This window comes from Mobula birostris, chromosome 18, assembly GCF_030028105.1.
Source record: "Mobula birostris isolate sMobBir1 chromosome 18, sMobBir1.hap1, whole genome shotgun sequence".
NCBI classification, from domain to species: Eukaryota; Metazoa; Chordata; class Chondrichthyes; order Myliobatiformes; family Myliobatidae; genus Mobula; species Mobula birostris.
The window spans coordinates 38,843,079-38,870,268 of NC_092387.1; the positions used below are offsets into that span (position 1 = coordinate 38,843,079).

General features: G+C 40.9%; 1 protein-coding gene across 1 annotated transcript in view; it reads right to left on the bottom strand.

The window, feature by feature from the left end:
- Nucleotides 1–22,913: 22,913 nt before the first annotated feature.
- LOC140212071 (anthrax toxin receptor 1-like) overlaps nt 22,914–27,190 on the bottom strand; it is a 109,892-nt gene continuing 105,615 nt past the window's right edge. The window contains exon 18 of the mRNA XM_072282553.1: nt 22,914–26,393. Within this exon, the coding sequence (XP_072138654.1) occupies nt 26,157–26,393 (237 nt within the window). The 3' untranslated portion in view covers nt 22,914–26,156. The remainder of the gene's footprint in view (nt 26,394–27,190) is intronic.

Genomic DNA, 27,190 nt, shown 5'->3' on the forward strand with positions numbered 1-27,190 from the left:
AGGTTTTCATTCAGCGCAAGGTCATCGTTACACCATCGCTTAACCAGCTAAGCTATCTGACTCCTGTAAACTACCTCGTCACCATCTATGATTCTTCTAATAAGAGTGGTGTCTTATTGAATTTGTAGATCGAGCTGGAGCTATGCTTAGCCACACAGTTGTATAGAGGGAAAAGATCAGAAGGCTAAGCACCCAAGTCTGAGGGGTTCTTGTGTTGATGGTTAATGCAAAGGAGATGACTGAATGTTGGAAAGAGTATAGGTGGATAGTTGATGATCAGCATGGATGTGATGGCCTGAAGGGCCTGTTTCTAAGCTGTATAACCTAATGACACTACAACTATATATCTACAGTGCCCCCGACATCAGCTCTGCTGTTACGTCCTCCAAGAAGTCTAGTAAATTTGTCAAATGTGATTTACCTTTCATAAAACCACATTGATTTGGTTGAATCATAGGTTCCTTCTAAATTATCTGCTATTTCTTCTTTGAAAATAAACTGCAGCATTTTCTATAAGATGTAGGAGCAGAATTAAGCCATTCAGCCTTTTGAGATTGCTCCTCCCATCAATCATGGCTGATTTATGTTCCCTCTCAACCCCATTCTCTTGCCTTCTCCCCGTAACCTTTGATGCCCTTACTAATCGAGAACCTGTCAACCTCTGCTTTAAATATACCCAATGACATGGCCTCCATAGCTATCTGTGGCAATGAATTCCACAGATTCATCACTCTCTGACTAAAGATATTCCTCCTCACCTCGGTTCTAAAGTAACATCCTTTTGTTTTGAGGCTGTGCCCTCTGGTCCTAGACTCCCCCATTATTGGAAACATCTTCTCCATATCCACTCTATCGAGGACTTTCAATATTGAGGAGGTTTCAATAAAGTCCACTCTTATTTCTCTACACTCCAGTGAGTACAGGCTCAGCGTCATCAAACGTTCTTCATACGTTAATCCTTCCATTCCCGGGATCATTGTCATGAATCTCCTCTGGTCCGTCTCCAATGCCAGAATATCTTTCTTAGATAAAGGGCCCAAAACTGCTTACTATACTCTAAGAATATCTTGACCAAAGTCTTATAAAGCCTCACCGTAAAATTCTTTCTTTTATTTTCCAGTCCTCTAGAAATTAATGCTAACACAAACTTGTTGTTGGACAGCAAATGCAAAGTGGACTGGCCTGTGGAGTTATATGCTATTTGCCTCTTCCCATCTTGAACAAGGGAGTCAGCTCTGCATTTTCCCCATTGTCTGCCGTTCCCCAGTACTCAGTGAGCTTTTGAACATTACCAATAGCTCTGCTAGCTCTGCAGCTATCTGCTTCAAAACCATTGTATTCAAGTCATCAGGAGCTGGTAGCTTTTCTGCCTTTAGTCCTCTTAGTTTTCTGTATAACAGATCGAACCATAGATTCATTGAGTCCTATAGCACAGAAACAGGCCCTTCAGCCCACCTTGTCTATACTGTTCATTGTACCCAATTACCCACATTAGCTCCATCACCTTCTACGTCGAGTGATTCAAGCATTTGTGAAGTATTTTAGATATTGTCAGAGTATCTGCCTCTACTACCTCTTCAGGCACCATGTTGCACATTCCAGCTGTGTGTGTATATATATGTGTGTGTGTTTGTGTCTGTGTGTACCTATTTGTATAGAAACATAGAAACATAGAAAATAGGTGCAGAAGTAGGCCATTCGGCCCTTCGAGCCTGCACCGCCATTTATTATGATCATGGCTGATCATCCAAATCAGAACACCGCCCCAGCCTTCCCTCCATACCCCCTGATCCCCGTAGCCACAAGGGCCATATCTAACTCCCTCTTAAATATAGCCAATGAACTGGCCTCAACTGTTTCCTATGGCAGAGAATTCCACAGATTCACCACTCTCTGTGTGAAGAAGTTTTTCCTAATCTCGGTCCTAAAAGGCTTCCCCTTTATCCTCAAACTGTGACCCCTTGTTCTGGACCTCCCCAACATCAGGAACAATCTTCCTGCATCTAGCCTGTCCAATCACTTCAGGATTTTATACGTTTCAATCAGATCCCCCCTCAATCTTCTAAATTCCAATGAGTACAAGCCCAGTTCATCCAGTCTTTCTTCATATGAAAGTCCTGCCATCCCAGGAATCAATCTGGTGAACCTTCTTTGTACTCCCTCTATGGCAAGGATGTCTTTCCTCAGATTAGGGGACCAAAACTGTACACAATACTCCAGGTGTGGTCTCACCAAGGCCTTGTACAACTGCAGTAGTACCTCCCTGCTCCTGTACTCGAATCCTCTCGCTATAAATGCCAGCATATCATTTGCCTTTTTCACCGCCTGCTGTACCCGCATGCCCACTTTCAATGACTGGTGTATAATGACACCCAGGTCTCGTTGCACCTCCCCTTTTCCTAATCAGCCACCATTCAGATAATAATCTGTTTTCCTGTTTTTGCCACCAAAGTGGATAACTTCACATTTATCCACATTAAATTGCATCTGCCATGAATTTGTCCACTCACCCAACCTATCCAAGTTACTCTGCATCCTCTTAGCATCCTCCTCACAGCTAACACTGCCACCCAGCTCCGTGTCATCCGCAAACTTGGAGATGCTGCATTTAATTCCCTCATCCAAGTCATTAATATATATTGTAAACAACTGGGGTCCCAGCACTGAGCCTTGCAGTACCCCACTAGTCACCGCCTGCCATTCTGAAAGGTCCCGTTTATTCCCACTCTTTGCTTCCTGTCTGCTAACCAATTCTCTACCCACATCAATACCTTACCCCCAATACCGTGTGCTTTAAGTTTGCACACGAATCTCCTGTGTGGGACCTTGTCAAAAGCCTTTTGAAAATCCAAATATACCACATCCACTGGTTCTCCCTATCCACTCTACTAGTTACATCCTCAAAAAATTCTATGAGATTCGTCAGACATGATTTTCCTTTCACAAATCCATGCTGACTTTGTCCGATGATTTCACCGCTTTCCAAATGTGCTGTTATCACATCTTTGATAACTGACTCCAGCAGTTTCCCCACCACCGACGTTAGGCTAACCGGTCTATAATTCGCCGGTTTCTCTCTCCCTCCTTTTTTAAAAAGTGGGGTTACATTAGCCACCCTCCAATCCTCAGGAACTAGTGCAGAATCTAACGAGTTTTGAAAAATTATCACTAATGCATCCACTATTTCTTGGGCTACTTCCTTAAGCACTCTAGGATGCAGATCATCTGGCCCTGGGGATTTATCTGCCTTCAATCCCTTCAATTTACCTAACACCACTTCCCTACTAACATGTATTTCGCTCAGTTCCTCCATCTCACTGGACCCTCTGTCCCCTACTATTTCTGGAAGATTATTTATGTCCTCCTTAGTGAAGACAGAACCAAAGTAATTATTCAATTGGTCTGCCATGTCCTTGCTCCCCATAATCAATTCACCTGTTTCTGTCTGTAGGGGACCTACATTTGTCTTTACCAGTCTTTTCCTTTTTACATATCTATAAAAGCTTTTACAGTCAGTTTTTATGTTCCCTGCCAGTTTTCTCTCATAATCTTTTTTCCCCTTCCTAATTAAGCCCTTTGTCCTCCTCTGCTGAACTCTGAATTTCTCCCAGTCCTCAGGTGAGCCACTTTCTCTGGCTAATTTGTATGCTTCTTCTTTGGAATTGATACTATCCCTAATTTCTCTTGTCAGCCACGGGTGCACTACCTTCCTTGATTTATTCTTTTGCCAAACTGGGATGAACAATTGTTGTAGTTCATCCATGCAACCTTTAAATGCTTGCCATTGCATATCCACCGTCAATCCTTTAAGTGTCGTTTGCCAGTCTATCTTAGCTAATTCACGTCTCATACCTTCAAAGTTACCCCTCTTTAAGTTCAGAACCTTTGTTTCTGAATTAACTATGTCAGTCTCCATCTTAATGAAGAATTCCACCATATTATGGTCACTCTTACCCAAGGGGCCTCTCACGACAAGATTGCTAATTAACCCTTCCTCATTGCTCAAAACCCAGTCCAGGATAGCCTGCTCTCTAGTTGGTTCCTCGACATGTTGGTTCAAAAAACCATCCCGCATACATTCCAAGAAATCCTCTTCCTCAGCACCTTTACCAATTTGGTTCACCCAATCTACATGTAGATTGAAGTCACCCATTATAACTGCTGTTCCTTTATTGCACACATTTCTAATTTCCTGTTTAATACCATCTCCGACCTCACTACTACTGTTAGGTGGCCTGTACACAACTCCCACCAGCGTCTTCTGCCCCTTAGTGTTACGCAGCTCTACCCATATCGATTCCACATCTTCCCGGCTTATGTCCTTCCTTTCTATTGCAGAGTGTGCAATATTGTATGTAGAGTGTTTGTGTGTGTTGAGGAAAGAGGGGGACAGTGGCAGGGGCTTCTCTCGGGAATGGACAGATCATCTGTCCACATAGCAAGGTACCTCCTGCCCATCTCTGTGATCCCCTCCTAACTGGCCTCATTAAATCATCGAACATGGAACAGTACAGCACAGGAACAGGCTCCGTGGCCCACATGACTCAAACAGGTGGCATCCATTAAAGACCCCCATCACCCAGGACATGCCCTCTTCTCACTGCTACCATCTAGGAGGAGCGACAGGATTCAATCCAGGGCACACACTCAACATTTTAGGAACAGCTTCTTCCCCTCCGCCATCAGATTTATGAATGGACAACGAGCCCACAAATACGACTTCAGTATATCTTCCTCTCTTCCTGCACTACTTATTTCATTAATTTTTTTATACTTTACATTTAGATTCTGACTATATGTTTTATCAATGCCTCTCATAATTTTATAAATTTGCATCAGGTTGCCCCTCAGTCTCCAATACTCCAAAGAATCCAAGTTTATCCAAACTCTCCTGATAGCTAATACATTCCGATAGGCAACACAGGACCATAGACATAGGAGCAGAATTAGGCCATTTGGCTCAACGAGTCTGCTCTGCCATTTTATCATGGCTGATCTAATTGACCTCTCAGCCCTGAACTCCTGCCTTCGCCCTGTATCCCTTCATGCCCTGACCAATCAAAAATCTATCAACTTCTGCCTTAAATATACATAAATACTTGGTCTCCACAGCTACCAGAGGCAAAGAATTCCATAGGTTTACCACTCTCTGGTTAAAGAGATTCCTCCTCATCTCCTTTTTAAAAGGATGCCCCTCAATTCTGAGGCTGTGTCCTCGGCTCTTAGACTTTCTCACCACAGAAAGCATCCCCCCCACATCCAGTCTATCAAGGCCTTTCATCATTCGATAGGTTTCAATGAGGTCACCCCTCATTCTTCTAAATTCAAGCAAAATCAGGTCCATCAAACGTTCTTCATATGAATAACTATTCAATCCTGGAATTATTTTTTTGAACCTCCTTTGACTCTTCTCCAGTTTCAGCACATCCTTTCTAAGGACCTAAAACTGCTCACAATACTTCAAGTGAGGCCTCACCAGTGTTTTATAAAACCTCAACATTACATCCTTGCTTTTATATTCAGAGTGCCAGAGACCTGACCACTAGGGCTTCCCTCTGTTAGGTCATTCCCCCCTGCCCCGACAGTATTCAAAGTGATACACCTGGTGTTGAGGGGGATGGACACAGGGGTACTCTGCACTGGCTCCTTAGCCCCTTTCCCCTTCCTGACTGTCATCCATTCTCCTGTGTCCCACACCTTGGGTGTAACTACCTCTCGATATATCTTTCTATCATCCCTTCAGCCTCCTAAATTATCTAGTGGTCATCCAATTCCAGCTCTGGACTCCTTAACGTGAAGTGTTAGAAGCTGCAGCCGGATGCACCTCACAGTTGTAGTCGTCAGGTTCACTGGAGTTCTCCCTGCTTTCCCACATCCCGCAGGAGGAGCATTCCACTCTCCTGCCTGGCATTTCCACTATCCTAACTGCGCAGATCCAAAGTAGGGAAGGAAAAGAACTTAACCTGGAGCTTTATTTTCCTTTTGACTTCTCTGACTGAAGCTTCGAAGAGCTAAAGCCTCAATATTACCACTCTGACTCTGTCCACTCAGATGATGGCCGCTGCACTTGCCCCTGCCTTCCCTTAATTTGCTCAATCACAAACACATATTGATCACTGGTCAATGCTCTATTATGCTGCTGTGAGCTGCTTGCTGCTGCCGTTTCTACTACAGGCAGTGGACCTGTTTGAAGTCCCCTCCTCTCAATCTTCCGATGTCTGGATTGGTTACTGGTCTCAATGCTCTATCACATCTTGGTGAACATCCTCTGAACCCTCTCCACAGCTTCCACATCCTTCCTATAATGTGACAATCAGAAACATAATGCAGATGCAACATGACTTGCCAATTTTTATACCCGAAACCCCAAGCAATGCAGGTAAGTATACTGTATATGCCTTCTTTCACACACTATCCATTAGTGTTGCCACTTTTGGAGAGTGGGGTATATGGGGTGACTAGGGAGGGGTTGCACCTCTGATGAAGGGGCTTATCATGCCCGTCCTGGAGCAGCTCACTCATCTTCAGTCCCCACCAGCTCACCCTTCTTTGGTCTCACCTGTTGCTCCAAAATAGCTGTTTGCATGTTGTAGTGGCTACACCCCGATACACCGCTTCAACAAGCAGATTAACCCAGGAGAGGGTAACCGGAGGAGATCCTGCCCCAGTGAGATAGGCACATGCCTGTCCTAGCATGTGAAGTCAGCTCTAGTGGACTGGGTGGAAGATATCAAGAGTAAGATCCTATGGCCAGGAAAGCAGTTCTACAATGCTGCGTGTAGAGTGAAGAGCATGACGAGGCGCAGAAGAAGTCATGGTCATCCACTGCAACCAAAGAAAACCCCATTTATGAATTCTACTTGTATCACTGGACCCAGACTTCAGAGACCGAGAGAATGGAACTACCCCAGTGCAAGGGCTATTCTGCCACACAGGCTTCCTGTCATCATCGGATATGACGGACAACCACCATTTAGAAAGCTATGGACTTGCACCCCAAGATCCTTCTGCACACCAAAGCTTCTAAAGGTCCTGATGTTTACTGTATACATTTCCCTTGCATACACTCCCAAAATCCACCATCTTACACTTGTCCAGATCACGCTTCATGTATCATTTCTCCACCCAAATTTCCAGCTGATCTACATCCTCCTCTATCCTTTGACTTCCTCGCTATCCACAACTGCCATTTTTTGTGTCATCTGCAGACTTACATATGTGTGTGTGTGTGTGTATGTGTGTGTGTGTGTGTGTGTGTGTGTGTGTACGTTGAGGAGGGTGTGGTGTGCGCAGATGTCGATTGGTGTGGGTTGTAATATGGCCGTTATGGGTATTTTGTACTTTGTCGGCTGCTGGGACCTCTTGCTGCACCAGTTCAGATTCTTTAGGCCTGGAGTTCTGCTACCACCTCTCGTTACCTGTCAGGGTGTGGTTCTGTCAGGCCTGGTCCCCATTGAACAACATCTTGCTTTGACCTGGGATTGATCAACTAATATCTCCAGATCTGTAACGTAGGGGACAAGATCTCCCCCCTCCTTCACCTCTCTGTACTCTGAGGTCTAGTTTCTGCAGTGATGGGGAGACCACGGTGTGAGCTGTGAAGGGTGGATTCCCGATGTGTGACTACACGCTGGAGGATGGTGAAGCTCAGTGACAAAGTATCATCAGGGTGCTGCTTCACGTGTGAGGAAGTCATGCTTGGTGGCAATTCACCAACCCCCTGATCCAAGTCTGTAACCCAATACTCCAAAGTGTTCCTGTCACAGTTAAATTGTGCGGCACTTTTCACACTTCCATAAGCGTTTAATGAATTTCTGGAGTGATGTGAGCTCACAGAGGCTTTTACTGGTTTTCTATTTCAGAAATAAGTTATTAAACAGAATGTAAATTATAAGAATAAAAATATTTTTCCATGAATCAGGAGCTTTTAAATCAATCTGTTCTACAGCTCAGCTTTCAATAAAGTCATCCCCTACAAACTGGTGCAGAAATTGAGCAACTTGGGCCTTGGCAGTTCACTGCGCTCATGGATACTGGATTTTCTGAGTAACAGACCCCAAAGTGTCAGGATGGGAGAACACACATCATCTACTCTCATCCTGAACACCGGTACACCACAGGGGTGTGTTCTCAGCCCCATCCTCTATTCTCTTTTCACCCATGGCTGCTCTACCATTCAATCCACCAACACCATTGTCAAATTTGCTGACGATACCACCCTAATAGGTATCATATCAGACTGTGATGAGACAGCCTATAGGGAGGAGGTACAGCATTTGACAGAATGGTGTTGTCATAATAACCTGGACTTGAACATCACAAAAACCAAGGAGCTGATAGTAGACTTCAGGAAATCAAAGCGCGTCGAGCACTCTGCTCTGCACATATACGGGAAAGAGGTGGAGAGAGTAGAGAGTTTCAAGTTCCTCGGCATCCACATCTCAGCTGACCTCAGCTGGACTGCCCATATCTCTTATCAGGTGGGGAAGGCCCAACAGAGGCTCTACTTCCTAAGGAAGCTAAAGCACACTCTCCTCCCTCATCACCTGCTGATCAACTTCTATCGGACAACTATAGAGAGCTTCCTGACGTATTGCTGTGCAGTGTGGTTTGCCAGCTGCACAGGACAGAACAGGAAGGACTTGCAGTGGGTGGTGAGGGTAGCAGAGCGGGTTATTGGCACAACATTACCCTCCCTCCCTCAGAGACATTTATACTGACAGATTTCAAAAGAAAGCTACTTGTATTTCAAAGGATCCCACTCATCCTGGACATCACCTGTTTTCCCCTCTACCTTCTGGGAAGAGATACAGAGCATTAAGGACGAAAACAAAGAGACTCCTTAATGGCTTCTACCCACAAGCAGCGAAATGTATAACACCCCCTTCCCTTCTCCTGCCCCCCTCCTAAGACGGCGGCAGCTAAATGCATCACACTCCCAGGAATGGCAGGTGTGCAATAGTCCTACCCCACCCATCCATATATTATTAATTTTGGACTGCACTCCTGAGGTTTTAGAGTTTCTTTTATGTATATATTCTTTGTCATGCTGCAAAACATTGAGCTGCTAAACTGTGTTTCATTGCTCCACAACGATGACAATAAAGATAAGGATAGTCTTCTTCTTCTTCTTCCATTTCTCCCTCAATCCATGTGTAATTTTATCTCTTAAAACTTAGTTGTCACCTGATGTGTAGTGAGCTATCAATCTCCTGCTGCTGGTTAATGTTAACTCTGTTGATGCAGCTGGCGTGCAGACGTGTGACTGCATGACAAATATTTCCATTTACAAATGCAGCCGACTTGTCCAAGAGACACCGTTCAGGTGGCCACATGCTATTTCTTGTCTGCTGAAGAATCCTCAGCAATTGAAAAGTTTTGGCTGTATAATATGTATTGTAAGTTCCCTTACTACCAACAGCTTTGGAGTTCCACTGTTGATGGGCGTGCTGTGATAGAACTTCATCTGAAACATCACCAGGTATTTACTGAATGTTTTGCAGGGGTCACTCAGTTGTCATTCATCTTCCTGGAATGGTTCCAAAATGTAGAATTGTTCCAAAGCGACAGGTCTGGGGGGCCATTTCAGCCAAATTCACTGCGTTGTAAATAGTGTGGGCCACACATTTTCTACCTGCTCGATGAAGGTAGACCACGTCTCAGCAAGATGTAAAGCTTGAGTCTGAGTCATCACCTTCTTTGTCAGGTGATTCAACACTTGTGAAGTATTTTAGATATTGTCAGAGTATCTGCCTCTACTAACTCTTCAGGCACCATGTTCCAGATTCCAGCTGTGTGGGTTCTTGTGTGTGTGTCTCTGAGTGTCTGTGTGTACCTATTTCTATGTAGGGTGTTTGTGTGTGTTGAGGGAAGACGGGGACAGTGGCAGGGGCTTCTCTTGGGAACGGACAGTTCATTTGCCCACATAGCAAGGTACCTCCTGCTCATCTCTGTGATCCCCTCCTAACTGGCCTCATTAAATCATCGAACATAGAACAGTACAGCACAGGAACAGGCTCCGTGGCCGACATGACTCAAACAGGTGGCATCCATAAAAGACACCCATCACCCAGGACATGCCCTCTTCTCACTGCTACCATCGAGGAGGAGTGACAGAAGTCTGAAGACACACACTCAATGTTTTAGGAACAGCTTCTTCCCCTGCGCCATCAAATTTATGAGTGGACAACGAGCCCACAAATACGACCTCAGTATATTTTCCTCTCTTTCTGCACTACTTAATTAATTTATTTTTATACTGAATATATACCTCTTATTGTAATTTATAGTTTTTATTATTGTGCATCATAATGTATTCTGTCACAAAACAGCAAATTTCATGATATGCGCCAGTTACCACACACTTTGGGTCCCATCCACTAGACTCTGGCCACGTATATCTCAAGATTCTGACATACTACACCTCCTACCAGCTACTCCAACCCCAGTCCCCAAAACAGAATCACAGCCTTTGTGTATTTGATACACAGGTCCAATCCTATGCTGCATGCAGCTGCTCTCTTCTACAGTCCCGCTCAGAGTGACCTTAATCCTACTTGAATTCTCTTACCCATTCCATCACTCTGGGATAAATGGAGGAAAGACCATTGAGTGAAGCCTGTTCATTTGCATTTATTGCCAGAGTCCTTGTGTGCAAAATCATTCTTGTGCAAATATTCAGAGTTTCCATTTCATGAATAGAAAGGATGATTTTATTTCAGGGCCATCTGTATTTGGACATGACACATTCACATCCTTTCCAGGAAGTCCTGATGCTTTAATCATTACGGCTTTTTTGAAATGAGGTCAATCCTTTCATTTAGAAATGAAAAGCAAATATATCAGCCAAAATGGAATGGCAGAGAGATTCGCTGAACTAAATGGCCTAAAATATGCTTGTATGTCTTATGGTCTCATGGTCTTATTTCATCAGGAAGCCCTCATATCCAACAAGCTTATAGTTAGCAGCTATTTTTCAAACTGATGAAGATTGGCCAAGACACTATAGAGACCTCCTCAGGCTTCTTGAACTTTTAAATCCACCTCAGAAAGTAGATAGAATCTCAGTTTAATGTTTCATCGAAAACCTCTTTCTGTGACAATGCATCACTCACTTGGAATTTCATGTGAGTGTCCACCCAAGTTTCAGCCCTGAGGTCATGGATTTGGAATTAAGAAGGAAAGGGAGAATGGCTGCCAGCTAAGGTAGATGGAATGAATATAGAATCCATTCACTATTCACAATAACAATTTATAAAAATGGTTGTTGGGACTGGGAAATTGCAGTTCTGGGGAAAGACTGGATAACCCAGGGTTGCTTTCTTTGGAACACAGTAGGCTCACAGGATACTTAATTGAGTTTTCCTAACTTCATATATAATTGAGGGTGTGAAATAGAGCAAATTGGAAGGGCTATTTCTCTTATCAGAGGAATCAAAATCCAGATTTCAGATTCAGAGTAATTATTTGAAGGGTTCGAGGGAGGTTGAGTTAACATTTTCTTCCTTCAGAGGATGCTAGGGACTAGAGATCACTGTCTCTAAGGGTGTGTTTATCAAGAGCTGGGACCCACAGGGCAATAGGTTGGGCAACTCATCCTCTATCAGCATGAATACAATGGGCCAAATGGCCTCATAAATATCCTGCAAGTGGCCTCTGCTGCAAGTTTCTAGCAAAACCTGCATTGCAGAACTAGTGCACAGAGCCATCATTAGCACCACTCGGTTGATTGGGACAGAGCCCAACAGCTCATTAAGTGCATCTACAACAGTTCACAAAACCAAATAAAGCTGAGTTCTGCAGTTAGTCTGTCTTGCAGGTTGCTTTAGCAGGATGATGAATTGACTTATGCAACCTTAACATGAAAATGTGAGCAGTGCTACACACCTCCTCTCTTCTCCTGTTAGCCCAGCTGGTTCAAGCTCTCAATGGAAAAAAAACCTTACAACTTCCTTTAAATCTTCAGAGCTGCACTGTTCTATGTTCAATATGTTACATTCTATGTTGTACTTTAAAAGTCAAACTTCACGCCATACAATTCCACTGCTTCACATAAAGCAGAGACTCGATTTTAAATAATGTTAGCAAATTACAATTAAATAAAATAATCATAGAATCATAGATTCACACAGCACGGAAACAATCCTTCTCCCCAAATCTTACATGTTGAACAAAATTCTCATCTAAGCTACTCCCATCTGCCCACCACTCTGGACTTTATCAGTTACTTCCTGCTTTTAGAAGCAGGAAACCAGGATCAACTTAGCCATCAGTGCAGTTAAAAACATGCTCTACAGTGTAAACAACAATTTCAGATGTTGTTTGCTCTTTTCGAATGAAAATAACACATAGATAGTGTTTTAAACAACTTTTAATTAACATATTTTAAAATGGAGAAGTAAATGTGGATAGGGTAAAAAAAGCAGAATTCAAACATCTATTATTTTTCATGTATTTATGGTTCAGCCTCAAATTATTGCAGTTTTGAATTTAAATTATTATTTGGATATGTCTTTGAAGAAGTACATGTACTGTGGATAAAGGGAACAGGCAGAAGGACTACGATTGCCAGTAGGCATTCGATAAGGTAAATTTAGAGCAGAGGTTGATGGGTTCTTGATTAGTCAGGTCACAGGAGGAAAGCAGGAGAATGAGGCTGAGAGGGAAAATAAATTAGCCATGGTGAAATGGCAGAGAGATTCGATGGGCCAAGTGGTCCAATTGTGCTCCTATTTCGTATGGGCTAAGGTACCTCATCAATGGCAAATGCAGAAAGTAAAAGCTGATCATGTAGGTAGCCTTTTGACAAGAATACAAGTTTAGTCGGCTAACAGGAGACAGAAATGCAGCATAGACGTCACTTTTTCTATTTGGCAATACTTGTAGAGTGGTATGCCATACTGATTAATGCTGGGGCCTCTATATTTTACAATGTAAATGACTTTGATGAAGGTATCTAACTTTGCTGATGAAACAAACATAGGTAGAAAGATAGTGGAGAACTAGGGATATAGTTGGTTTAGTGAATAGTCAAAGATCTGGCAAATGGAGTATAAAGTGGAGGAAGTGTAAAACACTCATTTTGGCAGGAAAAGTCTAAAATGAGCACAATATCTTAATTGTGAGAGTTTTTGGAGCTTTCAGATGCAGAGGAATTAGGATCATTCACAACTGGTTAGTGTGCCGTGCATCAAATCAGTGTAAAAGCTAACAGAATATTATTGAGACAAACATAAAAAATAAGCCAGCCAGTGGTGTTGTGGCACCAGCACCAGACTTCAAGGCGAATGGTCCCAAGTTCGAATCCAGCCAGCTCCTTGCATACTTTCCATCCGTGCTGGGTTGAGCGTCAAGTAGCAACTCAGCCTGGTAAAAAAAAAAGTCAACTACAATGGAAACGGCAAAAATGCCACCCGGTGTGCCATAAGAGTGAAAAGGAACAACAATAACAACAATCATGAAAATAGACAACGTTTCAGTGAAAAAATATCTGCAATATCGGCCCTCTTATTTAAGGATGTTAGTGCACTGGAAGCAATTCAGAAAGGTTTATTAGACTAAAATTTTGAGAGTATAGAGTTTGTATGTTCCTGTCACAATACAAGGCAAGTCTCACAGGTTCAGGGAACCTTGGTTTTCGAAAGGTAAGAAGAAAGAAATGCATAGCAGGTATATGTAGCAAGGAACAAATGAGGTACCTGAGGGGTTTAAGAAATGCAAGGAAACACTTAAGAGGAAAATCAGGAGGGCTAAAAGAAAGCATGAGGTTGTTCTAGCAGACAAGTTGAAGGAGAATCCCAAGGGGATATATCAAAAGAATAGCAAAGGGCAAAATTGATCCACTTGAAGATCAGCATGGTCATCTAGGCATGGAGCAAAATGAGATGGGTGAGGGCCTAATTCTGCTCCTATATCTTGTGGTCTTATATAAAAGTATTTGGACAAACCTGATTAAGGATAGTCAATATGGCTTTGTGCAAGATAGGTCATGTCTAAGCAATCTTAGAGCTTTTTAAACAGGTTACCAGGAATGTTTATGAAGGAAAGGCAGGGAATGTTGTCTACATGAACTTTAGCAAGCCCTTTGACAATTTCCTACATGGGAACTTGATCAAAGGTTCAGTGGCTTGGTATACAGAATGAGGTAGTAAAGTGGATTCAACATTTGCTTTCTGAGAGAAGGCAGTGAGTGGTAGTATACAGTTGCTTCTCTGTTTATAGGCCTGTGACTAGTGGTGTGCCACAGGGATCAGTGCTGGGTCTGTTGTTGTTTGTAATCTATATCAATGATCTGAATGACAGTGTGGGAAACAGGATCTGCAAAGTAGCAGATGACAGCCAGGTTGGGGGCATAGTAGACAGTGAGGAAGGCTATCAAAATCTGTAGTTGAATCTGGACCAGCTGGAAAAATGAGCTGAAAATGATATATGTAATTTAATGCAGACAACTGTGAGGTCTTGCACTTTCAGAGGATAAATCAGGGTAAGACTTTTATGGTGAGCAGTAGGGCACTGAGGAGTTCAGTAGAACAGAGGAATACAGATCTATAAATCCTTGAAAATATTGTCACAGATACAGTGCCTACAAAAAGTATTCACACCCCATCCCCAGAAGATTTCACATTTTATAACATTGAATCATAGTGGATTTAATTTGGCTTATTTTTAAAAAACACTGATCAACAAAAAAAAAACTCTTTCGTGTCAAAGTGAAAACAAATTTCTACAAATTGGTCTAAATTTATTACAATTATTAAACACAAAATAACAGATTGCATACCCTTCAAGTCAGTATTTAGTAGATAACCTTTGGCAGCAATTACAGCCTTGAGTCTGTGTGGATAAGTCTCTATCAGCTTTGCACATCTGGACACTGCAATTTTCCCCCATTCTTCTTTACAGAACTGCCCAAGCTCTGTCAGATTTCATGGAGACTGTGAGTGGATACACCTTTTCAAGCCCGGCCACAAATTCTCAATTGGATTGAGATCTAGACTCTGATTTGACCACTCAAGAACATTAACTTTGTTGTTTTTAAGCCATTCCTGTGTCGCTTTGGCTTTATGCTTGGGGGTCATTGTCTTGCTAGAAAACAAATCTTCTCCCAAATTGCAGTTCTGTTGCAGACTGCATCAGGTTTTCCTCCAGGATTTCCCTGTATTTTGCTGCATTCATTTTACCCTCTACCTTCACAAGCCTTCCAGGGCCTGCTGCAATGAAGCATCCCCCAGCATAATGCAGCCATCACCATACTTCATGGTAGAGATGGTCTGTTCTTGCATTTAGTCTGATGGTCAAAAAGCTCAATTTTGGTTTCAACAGACCACAGAACCTTCTTTAAGCTGACTTCAGAGTCTCCCACATCCCATCTGGCAAATTCTAGCCGAGATTTCGGTGAGTTTCCCCCCCAACATTGGCTTTCTCTTTGCCACTCTCCCATAAAGCTGCAACTGGTAAAGCACCCAGGCAACAACTGATGCATGCACAATCTCTCCCATCTCATCCACTGAAGCTTGTAACTCCTCCAGAGTTGTCATAGGTCTCTTCATTGCCTCTGTCACTAGTCCACTTCTTACACAGCCACTCAGTTTTTGAGGACAGCCTGCTCTAGGCACGTTTACAGCTGTACCATATTATTTCCATTTCTTGATGATTGACTTAACAGATCCAAGAGCTATTTAGTGACTTGGAAATTTTCTTGCTTTCATCTCCTGACTTGTGCTTTCCAATAATCTTTTTGCAGATTTGCTTGGAGTGTTCATTTATCTTCATGGTGTAGATTTTGGCAGGATACTGACTCACCAGCATTCAGACCTGTCTGTCTGTATCTTGTTTTACGGCGGTTGGCATCCAGCTTAATGGTGCATTACCGCCACCCTCTGCTCCAGAATGTGCACTAGACATATATTCTAAATTCCTTCACCCAATCGTGCGCACGTGCACACACATATGTATATATCAAAGATGGGAGGGTGAAATGTAGATTATATATTATATATACACACACACACACACAAACCTACATTTCACCCTCCCATCTTTGACCATCCTAGTATCCTATTCCTGTTTATTCGTCATATTCAATAAAAAACCCCTGTACCCCTTAAAAACGCTAAAAATACCCGGACTTGTGCTCTCTCACTCATGCCCAGCAACCCTTTTAATGTGAATTCCTGCATCCCCAACTCCCTTAATTTATTTCTCATCATCTCTGTATCCCATACTTCCTGCAACTCAAAACTACATGTTCTACTGACTCCTCTTCCTGACATTCCTCACACAATCCTGTCTGGTGTTTCCCTATCATTTTCAATGTTTGTTTAATGCACAATGCCCCAGCCTTAACCTAGTCCACACAATTTCCTCTCTTCTGTTTCCATTACCTACCCTAGTAACTGCAACACTCTTTTGTATTTGATATAAATGCCTCCCTTTCCCCTCCCTGTCCCATCTTTCTTGCCACATTTGGTTGACTTTTTCCCCAGATTACACACTTAACCTCTGCTTTACTGATACTAATGTGCATTTCTACATTCTCTTTCTTTAATGCCCTCTTTGCCAACTCATCCACCCTCTCATTCCCCTTCACCCCTACATGTGCTGGAACCCATAGAAATTTTACCTGACCTCCCTGATTTGCAATTCTTGTAACTAACTGAAGAACTTCATAAAGTACATCTTGCCGACTGTTTGTGTGAAAAGACCTTAAACTTGCTAGATCTGAGGATGAATCTGAACATATCAATGCTTTGGCTTGTCTGGCTTTCTGCACCCATTGCAACGCAACCAACACCGGCAGCATCTCCACTGTAAACACTCCTAACTTATTAGATGTTCTTCTGCTGATTCCAATTTCTTTTGCTGGTATTACCACCCCAAACCCTGGCACTCCTGTTTCAGGTTCCTTCGCACCATCTGTATAAATGTGAGTATAATCACTATACTTTTCCATCATATGACAGTTAAATGCATTTACCAAATCTGTTTTATATCTTTCTTTCCTTTTTACCTCTAACAAATGCCAGTCTATGTCAGGCCATACAAGCTTCCATGGAGCTACAACCGGATAAACTACTGAAGGACTTATCCTCAGATCAAACACTCCACATTCTTTCGCGATATCATTCCCTACCCGACTAAAGGTATCCCTCTGAAACCTCCAATTTTCCCAGCACTCCTGCAACACTCCTTTAGCAGGGTGAGAATCATTGTGCCCCTGCAAGTTAGCCCAGTAGTTTGCCATCAGTTGCATCCTTCTTAGTTCCAAAGGCATTATTCCCATTTCTACCTGTAGTGCTGACACTGGTGACATTTTAAAAGCCCCACTGCACACTCTCAAGGCCTGAGCCTGAATCACATCCAGTTTCCTTATAAGAGACCAAGCTGCTGATCCATATACTATATTTCCATAATCCAATACAGATCTTACTAAAGCCACATACATTCTCTTCAAAGCTGAACAACTTGCTCCCCATTCCCTACCAGTCAAACATCTCATCACACTTATTACTTTTTTACATTTCTCCTCAACTTTCCTGATATGGTCTGCCCATGTTAATCGTGAATCAAATATAACTCCCAGAAATTTAAATGATGCAACCCTTTCTAATTCAACCCCATACATCCTTAACTTCTTCCCTACCTCAACCCTTTTCCTGGTAAAAAATGCAGTTTGAGTTTTGTCTACTGAAAATCTACATCCCCAATCATAACCCCACTCCACCACTTCATCAATTGCTTCTTTTAGTTTCCTGATTATATGGTCCATGTTCCTGCCTCTTTTCCACAAGGCCCCATCATCCGCGAGCAGTGACCTACCTATATCCACTGGTACCTTTGTGAAGACATCATTGATCATAATGATGAAAAGTAACGGGCTAATCACACTACCTTGAGGTGTGCCATTTTCCACTATGTACTGTTTTGATAATTCTGATCCAATCCGAACTTGAATTTTTCTACCAAACAAAAAATCTTTAATCCAATTAAAAACTCTCCCACCAACCCCCATCTTGTGCAGTTTAATTAATAATCCTTCCTTCCATATCATATCATAGGCTTTTTCAATGTCAAAGAACACTGCCACTACTAACTCTCTATTTGCCTGGGCTTTCCTTATTTCAGTCTCTAACATAATCACTGAGTCCATGGAATTCCTTCCCTTTCTAAAACCACTCTGATAACTTGCCAGCATTCCCCTTTTCTCAAGCTCATATGATAACCTTTCTGTTATCATCCTTTCCATTATCTTACATATACTTGATGTTAATGCAATTGGTCTGTAGCTAGTGGGTTTTGACAGATCCTTGCCAGGCTTCCTTATTGGAATTACTACTGCTTCTTTCCATGCACTTGGTAATCTTCCCTCCTCCCACACTCTGTTATAAAAATGCAGCAACTTCAAGAGCGCTCCTTCTCCTAGATTTTTTAGCATCACAGAGCACATCAGATCTTTCCCTGGGGAGGTTGGTCTCGATCTCTTTCTTGCTCTCACCATTTCTGCTAATGTAAATGGATCATCAATTATATCATCTGTTCCTTCCCTCCTGCTTAATACACCTGGGTGTTGGCTCATTACTCTTTCCCTTCTTCAGACAAATTTTCTGAACTGTGTATCAGTACAAATGACTTGGCCATGACCTCAGCCTTATCCCTACTGGAGACTGCAGTTTCCTCCTCAGATATCATTACTGGATATTCCCATTCCCTTCTATCTCCTCCCATCCTCTTAATCATTCCCCATCTCTCTCCCACAGGTGTTGTTCTTCCTACCTTGTCGCAAAAACTCCTCCAACTTGCCCTTTTAGCTTGACGTATAGTTCTTCTCACCACTGCCTGTGCTTTCTTATATTGAACCAAATGCTGCATATTATGGGTTCTTTTAACTAGCCTGAATGCTCTATTTCTGTTTTTTACAGCCTGACAACATTCCTCTGTCCACCATGGTACCAGTTTTCTATTCATCCTATTTTTACTCCTAGGTATAGATCCTTCTGCTGCCATGATAATTGCTGAAGTCACCTGACTGTTTAATTCATCTACATTTCCAGAAATACCAATCTTTGTCAACCCTTCTTCACTCAACTTCTGGAACTTGCCCCAATCAGCTTTTTCAAACACCCACTTTGGGGTTCCACCACCTGGTCTTACTTCAACTCTTTCACCCGCTGAACATAAAACTGGGTAGTGATCACTGCCTACTGTTGAAGCAGTCCAAACTCCCCAGTTACTAACTCCAGCCAAGGTATTAGACACTAACGTAATATCTAACACTGACTCAGTTCCTGTTGTTATATCTATCCTTGTGCCGCTACCATCATTCATACACACCAAATCCCTTTCTTCCATCAAATCTTCAATTACCTTTCCATTTGGATCTGTAATCTGATCCCCCCATATTGTGCTATGAGCATTGAAATCTGCACACCACACTACTTCATGTCTGTTTTGTCCTTGTATCTTTAATAGGCTGTCCAAATCCAACCTTTTACATGGATTGTAGTAGTTAATTATAACCACTCCCTCCCCTCTCTCCCACACTTCCACCACTATGTATTCCTGATCATCTCCTTTTTCCAGTACCCTATATGGTATACCTTGCTTGATTAACATAGCACAACCCCCTCCTCCCTCTAGATTTCTATCTTTCCTTATCATTGTATACCCATATACCACAAAGTCTAAAGTTGGTTTCAACCAAGTTTCCTGAATACATACTACATCCGGTTTTACAACCATTTCTTTAATAAAGTGCTTGAATTCCTGGCTATTGGCCAGTAAGCTCCTTGCATTCCATTGTAAAAGAATCACCGTAATTAGTATTAACCAACACATGACACTTCCTGGCTTGAATGATTACTGAGGTTCTCCCTCACTTCCTCCCATATCAGTCCTACTAACCCTAAATGGTTTACTGCTGCTTTTACCACCAACTGAATTTTGTCACTTTTTGACTTCACCTCAGCCGTACTATTAATCACTCCTGCAATGAATGTTACTGGAGCCTTTTTGTCTACATAAATCCTGTCATTTGTTCTTTGTTGCATCTCTCGTATCCCTATTGCTCCCTGTTCATTAGGAACATTATTCTGTTCTCTTGACATTCTTACAGCTTCTGCATAAGTGATCTTTCTTTTCACTCTTATTTCTTGAATTTTAGTCTCCCGTCTCACAACCTCACACCCACTATATGCAACATTATGAGCTCCTCCACAATTGCAGCATTTTGATTGAACTCCTGTTCCGCACTTCCCATATTCATGATCACCCCCACATCTAGCACATCTCCTCTGCCTTTTACAGTTCTTAGCCACATGTACAAACCTTTGACAATTATAGCACCTCAGTGGCTTTGGCACATACACCCTTACTGGGTAACTCATGAAACCCAGGAACACCTTCCTTGGCACTTTCTTCTTCAAATTCAATCAATACTGATTCACTTTCCATTTTCACTCCCTCCTTTGTTGTTTTCAGTCTTTGAACATTCATTACTTTCCCTCCTTTGATATTCCTCTTTATCTCCTCCATATTTATACTCATTGGTATCCCCATGATCACTCCTTTACAACCACTGTTTTGTGCTCCCACCCTCCCAGTGTATTCCACCTTGTATTTTCCTATCTCTTTTAGCTTGAGTGCTTTCTCAAGTTGTTCCTCATTCACACATCTTACCAATAAGTTGCCATCATTAAGGACTTTGCAAATACTATTTCCCCTACCTTATTTGTCAGAGTTGTTGTTAGCACAAACAGGTTAATTTTCTTCATGTGTCCCTGAGCCTTCTCATTAAACCTAATTATGAGAACACCTCCTCTCTGAGCTTGTTCATCTTCCTCACTTTCAGAGCTTTCTCCACTATCATTTCTTATTCTTTTATTCCCTTTGTCTTGGTTTTTATTCATCCAACCCCTCACTACCTCCTCATTCCCTTTATTTCTCCCTTCACAATAATCCACCTCTCCCCAGCTGCCTACCTCTGGTCTCAAGTCTCTATCCCACTCCTTCTCCACTTTCTTTCCCTCAACCCCATCTCTTATCTTGTCCACCATTACCAGACCCACACAACCCCCTCCCAGCAATTTCCATTCCTTCCCCACTCTCTTTCCCTCAACAGGTTCCAAACCACATTCACACATCAAGCAAAACACAGCCAGCTTCCAGTCAAGCCAACTCAGCCGGCCTCCTCCTCCCCCCTTCTCACTCCAAGCCCAGGACTCAGCATTCAGACCTTCTACATACGGGTGTATTTTTACTACAATCAATTGAAACACCATGACTGTGCACAGGTGATCTCCATTTAATTAATTATGTGACTTTTAAAACCAATTGACTGCAATAGTAATGAGTTGGTGCATCATATTAAAGGGGATGAATACTTACAAAATCAATTATTTTGTGTTTTATGTTTGTAATTAATTTAGATCACTTTGGAGATATCTGTTTTCATTTTGACACAAAAGAGTCTTTTTCTGTTGATCAGTGTCAAAAAAAAAGCCAAATTAATCCACTGTGATTCACTGTTGTAAAACATGGAAATTTCCAAAGGGCGGGGTGAATACTTTTTATAGGCACAGTAGATAGTGTCATAAAGAGAGCTTTTGGCACATTGTTCTTCATAAGTCAAAGTACTGAATACAGGATGGGATGTAATGTTGAAGTTGTACAAGACATTGGTGAGGGCTAATTTGGAGTGTTGAATGCAGTTCTGATCACCTACCTACAGGAAGATTGAAAGTGTACAGAGAAAGTGTACAAAGTGTACAAAGTTGCCAGGACTTGAAGACCTAAGTGTACAAAGTGTACAAAGTTGCCAGGACTTGAAGACCTAAGTTATAGGGAAAGGTTGAATACGTTAGGAGCAGAGGAGATTGAGGGAGATTTGATTGTTATATACAAAATTATGAAGGGTACAGATAGGGTTAAAGCAAGCAGGCTTTTTCCACTGAGGCTGGGTGAGACTGGAACTAGTTCATAGGTTAAGGGTGGAAGATGAAATATTTAAGGGGAATATCAAGGGTAACTTCTTTACTCAAAAGATGGTGAGAGTGTGGAATGAGTATAAGTGGTGTATGTGGATTTGATTTCAGCATTCAGGAGAAATTTGGGGAAGTACATGGAAGGGAGCTGCATGGAGAGCTGTGGAGGTTGATGGTATTAGGCAGAATAATATTTCAGCACGACTAGATGGGCCAAAGGGCCCGTTTCTGCGCTTTAGTGCTCTACAGTTATAATTCATGACCTGCAAGGAAAGGTTAGGCAAGTTAAGCTTGTAGAACAGAGCTGATTTAAACAAATATATTCTCGTTCGGTCTTTACAGGGCGGATGCAGAGAGGATGCTTTCTCATGTAAAAAAATCTGGAGTTAGACTTCTCTGGTACAACACAAAGGTCTGCATGTTTAACGAAGAGAAGAGGTGAATTTTGGTTTTGCTCAGCGGGCTCTCTTCCTCAAAGGGCAGTAGAAGAAAAATCTTTAAATATTTTGTAAGACAGTTAGAGACTATAGAGACAAGGAGGTGAGAATTTACAACAGATCAATCGAAATGCAGAGTTGCAGTTGTAGTTAATAAATGGTGAAGCAGACTTGAAGGACTGGGTGGTTTATTCCTGCTCCTAATTTGTACGCTTATAGTTTTATGAACTTGCAAGACTATTCTTGTCTGTAATCAGATTTATATGTTAATTATCATCAGTCCTTATGAAGAGTCTTGGCTTGAAACATCGACTGTTTATTCCTTTCCATTAATACTGCGTGAACTGCTGAGTTCCTCAAGCATTTTGTGTGTGTTACTCTGGAATTCCAGCATCTGCAGAATCTCTTGTGTTTATAAGTTAATTATAATCTTTTTATCCAAACAAAAAGCAATGTGTAATTTTACATAAAAGATTTGTAGTTTATTAGTGATTACAGACATTACAGACAAAAGGAAAAAAAGTACAAACTTATCATCACTGATACACAATTACAACTATTTGATGTCAATGCAAGTATGAAACATTATTTTGCTACTTCACTATTAACAGAATACTTTTGTATGATGTCAAACTATCTGTTTATGTAATAGACATTCTTATTATTGGTGAGGATCCCACAGGTTGGAAGTACAAAATTATGTATTTTTGATACGTTTGCAATTAGATGTTGTTTCACTTAAACCCAGCTTTGTCGTGGAGATTAAATGAAACAATTGATACATGCTATTTTGATCAGTTGCTGCATTTTCAAGCAGTAAGACAAAAATCAGAAAATGTTTGAAATACGTAACAGATCAGAAATTGAAAGATCCACTCAAAATATTTACACATCAGTCCTGGTCTGCCATGTGTTTCTAACCTTCTCCAGCTACAGTTCTGTTTCTCAATTCTTTTATCATTTTGTTTGCTCAGATAAAAATTATAAAATACAATGGCGATCAAGCGAGCTCTTTTGAATATGGATTTGAATTTGCAATTCTGACATTAATCAGGCAATCACAGACATTAAAAACATAAAGAATCACAACAAATGTCATAAAACTGGTCTATTAGAACACAGAAGATTACAGTGCAGTAGAGGCTCTTTGACCCACGATGCTGCGCTGATCTTTTAACTTACTCTGGGATCAATCTAACCTCTCTCTCCCACATAGCCCTCCATCTCTCTATCACCCTTGTGCCTGTCTTAGAGTCTCTGAAATGTTCCTAATGTATCTGTCTTTACCACCACTCCAGGCAGCATTTTCCATGTAACCAAGTAATAGCCCAAATGGCACACTACCAGTGCTAAGGATATTTAATCCCTTTGCTCTATGTTCCACAAACTGCCCGAACCTGGGCATCAGCTTAGTGATTTGTCAGCCTCGTAGTGAATCCTATTTTCTTTGTGATGATTCTATTAAACTGAGCAATCATACTACTGAAATGTGAATGCAATCCTTTCTAGAGGTGTTGTTCAATTTATGACCACCTGACCTATTCACCTGCTCACTAAATTGTTCCATGAAATAATCAATGTCAAACAAGATCACAAGTTTCGGTTAACAATTAAGAATTAACGAAGTCTATGTACTAAATGGAAAAGTAAAATATTCATGTCCTAGTCAAGCTCAATGATGCTTGCTCTACTAACTACTATATGCATCTAGCATCTTGACGATTTAGTGGCCAACTTAGATTCGAGTACCTACACCTAGACCACAGTTTGGTAAATTAATACATTTAACTGCCCTGCAGTAAAACTTGATTTTTTTTCTCTATTAGCACAAAAGCTTACAATATTTTCTTTACCAGGATGGGTTTCACTATTTCATCTGTTTATAAAACACTACAATAGATATTGTTACATGTTGCCAAAATATAACTGTACCCTGAAAGAAATAAAATAATGGTATTTGTAAGGAAGGGAATAAGTAATCAGAATTATACAATTGAATGTGGTCAGAAAAAGGGCCTGGCCTCTTAGAATTAACATTGAAATAACTATAAAGTGTTTACCAACCAGCAGATAAGCATTTCCAAAATTCTAATTAATTTTTAAATGTTTTCTATGAGCTATTACCCATGGTTAAAATTGTTATGTATATCTTGGTATAGGACAATCCTGCTATTTAGTAATTGGCTAATAAATTCTATGAGAAGAGCATGTTCAAAATTATTCATCAGAAGAAAAGAAAATCTTAGGTCACAACCTGCACACATTTCTTCATCGTCCATCTGCAACATTTTAAATTCAAGGACAGCAAGAATACTCCCTAGATTAGGACTATTGTTCAGACAGAGCAATGTTTAGGGTCACTTCCTATGTACAAATGAAGTCAAGTATAAGCGAAATTGCAGTTGAGAGTTCAGTGAATTAATCAGTTAAGAGGTCAATCTTTGTTATATTGCATCGCCAGCAACTTTAGAACCTTTCTACTGGTCAACCAACCTATCGCTTTCATTACATTAATTATGCTTGAGAACCTTCACACTCACCATGGCTTCACTTTCTCAGAACATTTATCTTTAAATGTAAATAATAAACAAGGGCCTAGTTACCCAATGCTCATTGACCATGAAATCACACACTTAGGTCAATGTAATCATATTAACCAATTAAATAACTTTGTCAAGGCTTGGAATTTCTTGTTTTCACCCAGCAATTCAGTAATGAGTGTGTGAAGCCAATACACAACCGTAAGGATTGTGGGTATGTGAGCAACGCTGAAACATGCATGCAAGCATTAATACACACCAAATTTATATTATTACATAATAATAGTTACAAAACCTCACAACTGAGTTTCTATATTCAGATGGTAACTTCCAATTATAAGTAGGGCACAGCTCTCATGTAGTTTCTTAAGCTTTTCAAAAATCATATTATTTCTTTGAACACACTTTTATGGAAGTAAATTTTAAATTTTAAATTTTAAATTCTAAATTAAAATTCTAAATTTTAAACTAAGTGTTAAGAACTTAAACAATCCCTTGAGCAAAAGCTCTTAACAATGCTGTTGTTAAATGTGCTGCTTGTGCGCAAATTGTTGGTGTTAATTTAGAGCCATTTTTTGTTTCATCATTCGCTATTAATATTGACTGGAAATTTGAATGCTATATGAACATTGGCATAACAGTGCAGAAAAGGGCATAATTCTTCCACATTTTCTAATATTTTTCCATGACCAATGTTCTGGATTCGGTCTATGCGGAAATTTGAAGGTCTTTATAATTTTATAGCAGATGATACATATGGTCACTAAGAGAGTTCAAGAAAAGTGTCTACTTGAATATGAAATTAATAAGGTATTTGTTAATGATTTTTTTTAAACCATTGATCTTTAATCAATGTTAACTTTCAAAAATAATGAAAATTCTGCTTGGTTATAAACATTTGCAGAAGGTAAAAATGCAAGACTTATAAAATAAAATGAATTTTATAACAGAACAGGAACTCACTAACTCATTCAAATAAAAAGCACATTAATGAACACAATGTTATCATTATCTCCAGAGTGATGTTTTACTCATTAGGGTTCTCCAGATGGAAACTTGCTGCACAGCAACAGATTTAACATTTTGTAAGAAGCCTATAAATTTAATAAATATTTGGCTTGAAGTTCAGTAGTACTTATCCATTTAGCCATGCCTTTCAATCTCAATGATATTCTTTTTGTACCAGCAGAAACTTTGTGAGGTCAGGCTCTTACTGCAGGGCGAGGGGGAGGTCGCGAAGGAGGAGGTGCACGAGATGGTGGTGGTCCAGGAGGTGGGCTCCTCACAGATGACCTGGCTGATGTAGCAGGAGGGCTAGGAGGTTCACGGGTTAAAGGAACACATTCATTGTACGGAGGTGGCACGTGAGCAGCTGCAACATTGTGCGAAGGAGAAGGGGTTGCATTTTCTTTTACTCTGGTAAAGTTAATGCAGCGACCCTAATTGGAAAAGAGTAACAACATAATTACAATCCACTTAAACTCACTCCTGCAATTCAGATAAAGATACATTTGCAAAGTACATTACACAGCAGAGGAACCTGCATCTTCTTTTACAAGACAACATGTTGCAAAGAAATGCAGTATAGAGTACACAGTTTGAATGCGCATTTGAATCAGTGAAATTAATGTTGCAGTTATTCTTACTGAACCCTATGCATGACCATTGTCATCATTTATTAGCTCATTATTAAAGCAAATTTCCTTGTATTTGTTTGTTATTTTTGTAGGAATGCATACCAACATACCATGCTTGGACGCTACCAACATACAAGAAGGATAAGCATTAGTTCAATTCAAAAGTTTGAATAATGTGACAAAGTCAAATCTGGAATTATTTCTAACTGGTCTTAACAGAGGTTAACATGTTGAGGATGCACTCAGTTCACTACTTCTAATAAATAGATGACTGCAATATTGTGTGAGAATATTTTTCCCTTCAATGCAATCACAATTTGACGAGGTGCTCCATGACCTTAATTATACCTGCACAATGGGACTAAAAATTTATGATAGCTAGGAAAGGTTCTGTAATATCTCCTTCAGATTTACTTGCTTGCATTTTCCACTGATTATTGCTCCTTGAAGCTGCTTAAAAGATCCATTTACCCTCCCACATCTCCCCCTCCTTCACTTTGCACCACAAAGCTTTTATTTTAGTGCATGGATGAAGCACTTAATGGTTTCTTTAAATATCCAAGGTCAGGGATTTTCTGTGTGTCACCTTTCTTGTTTTG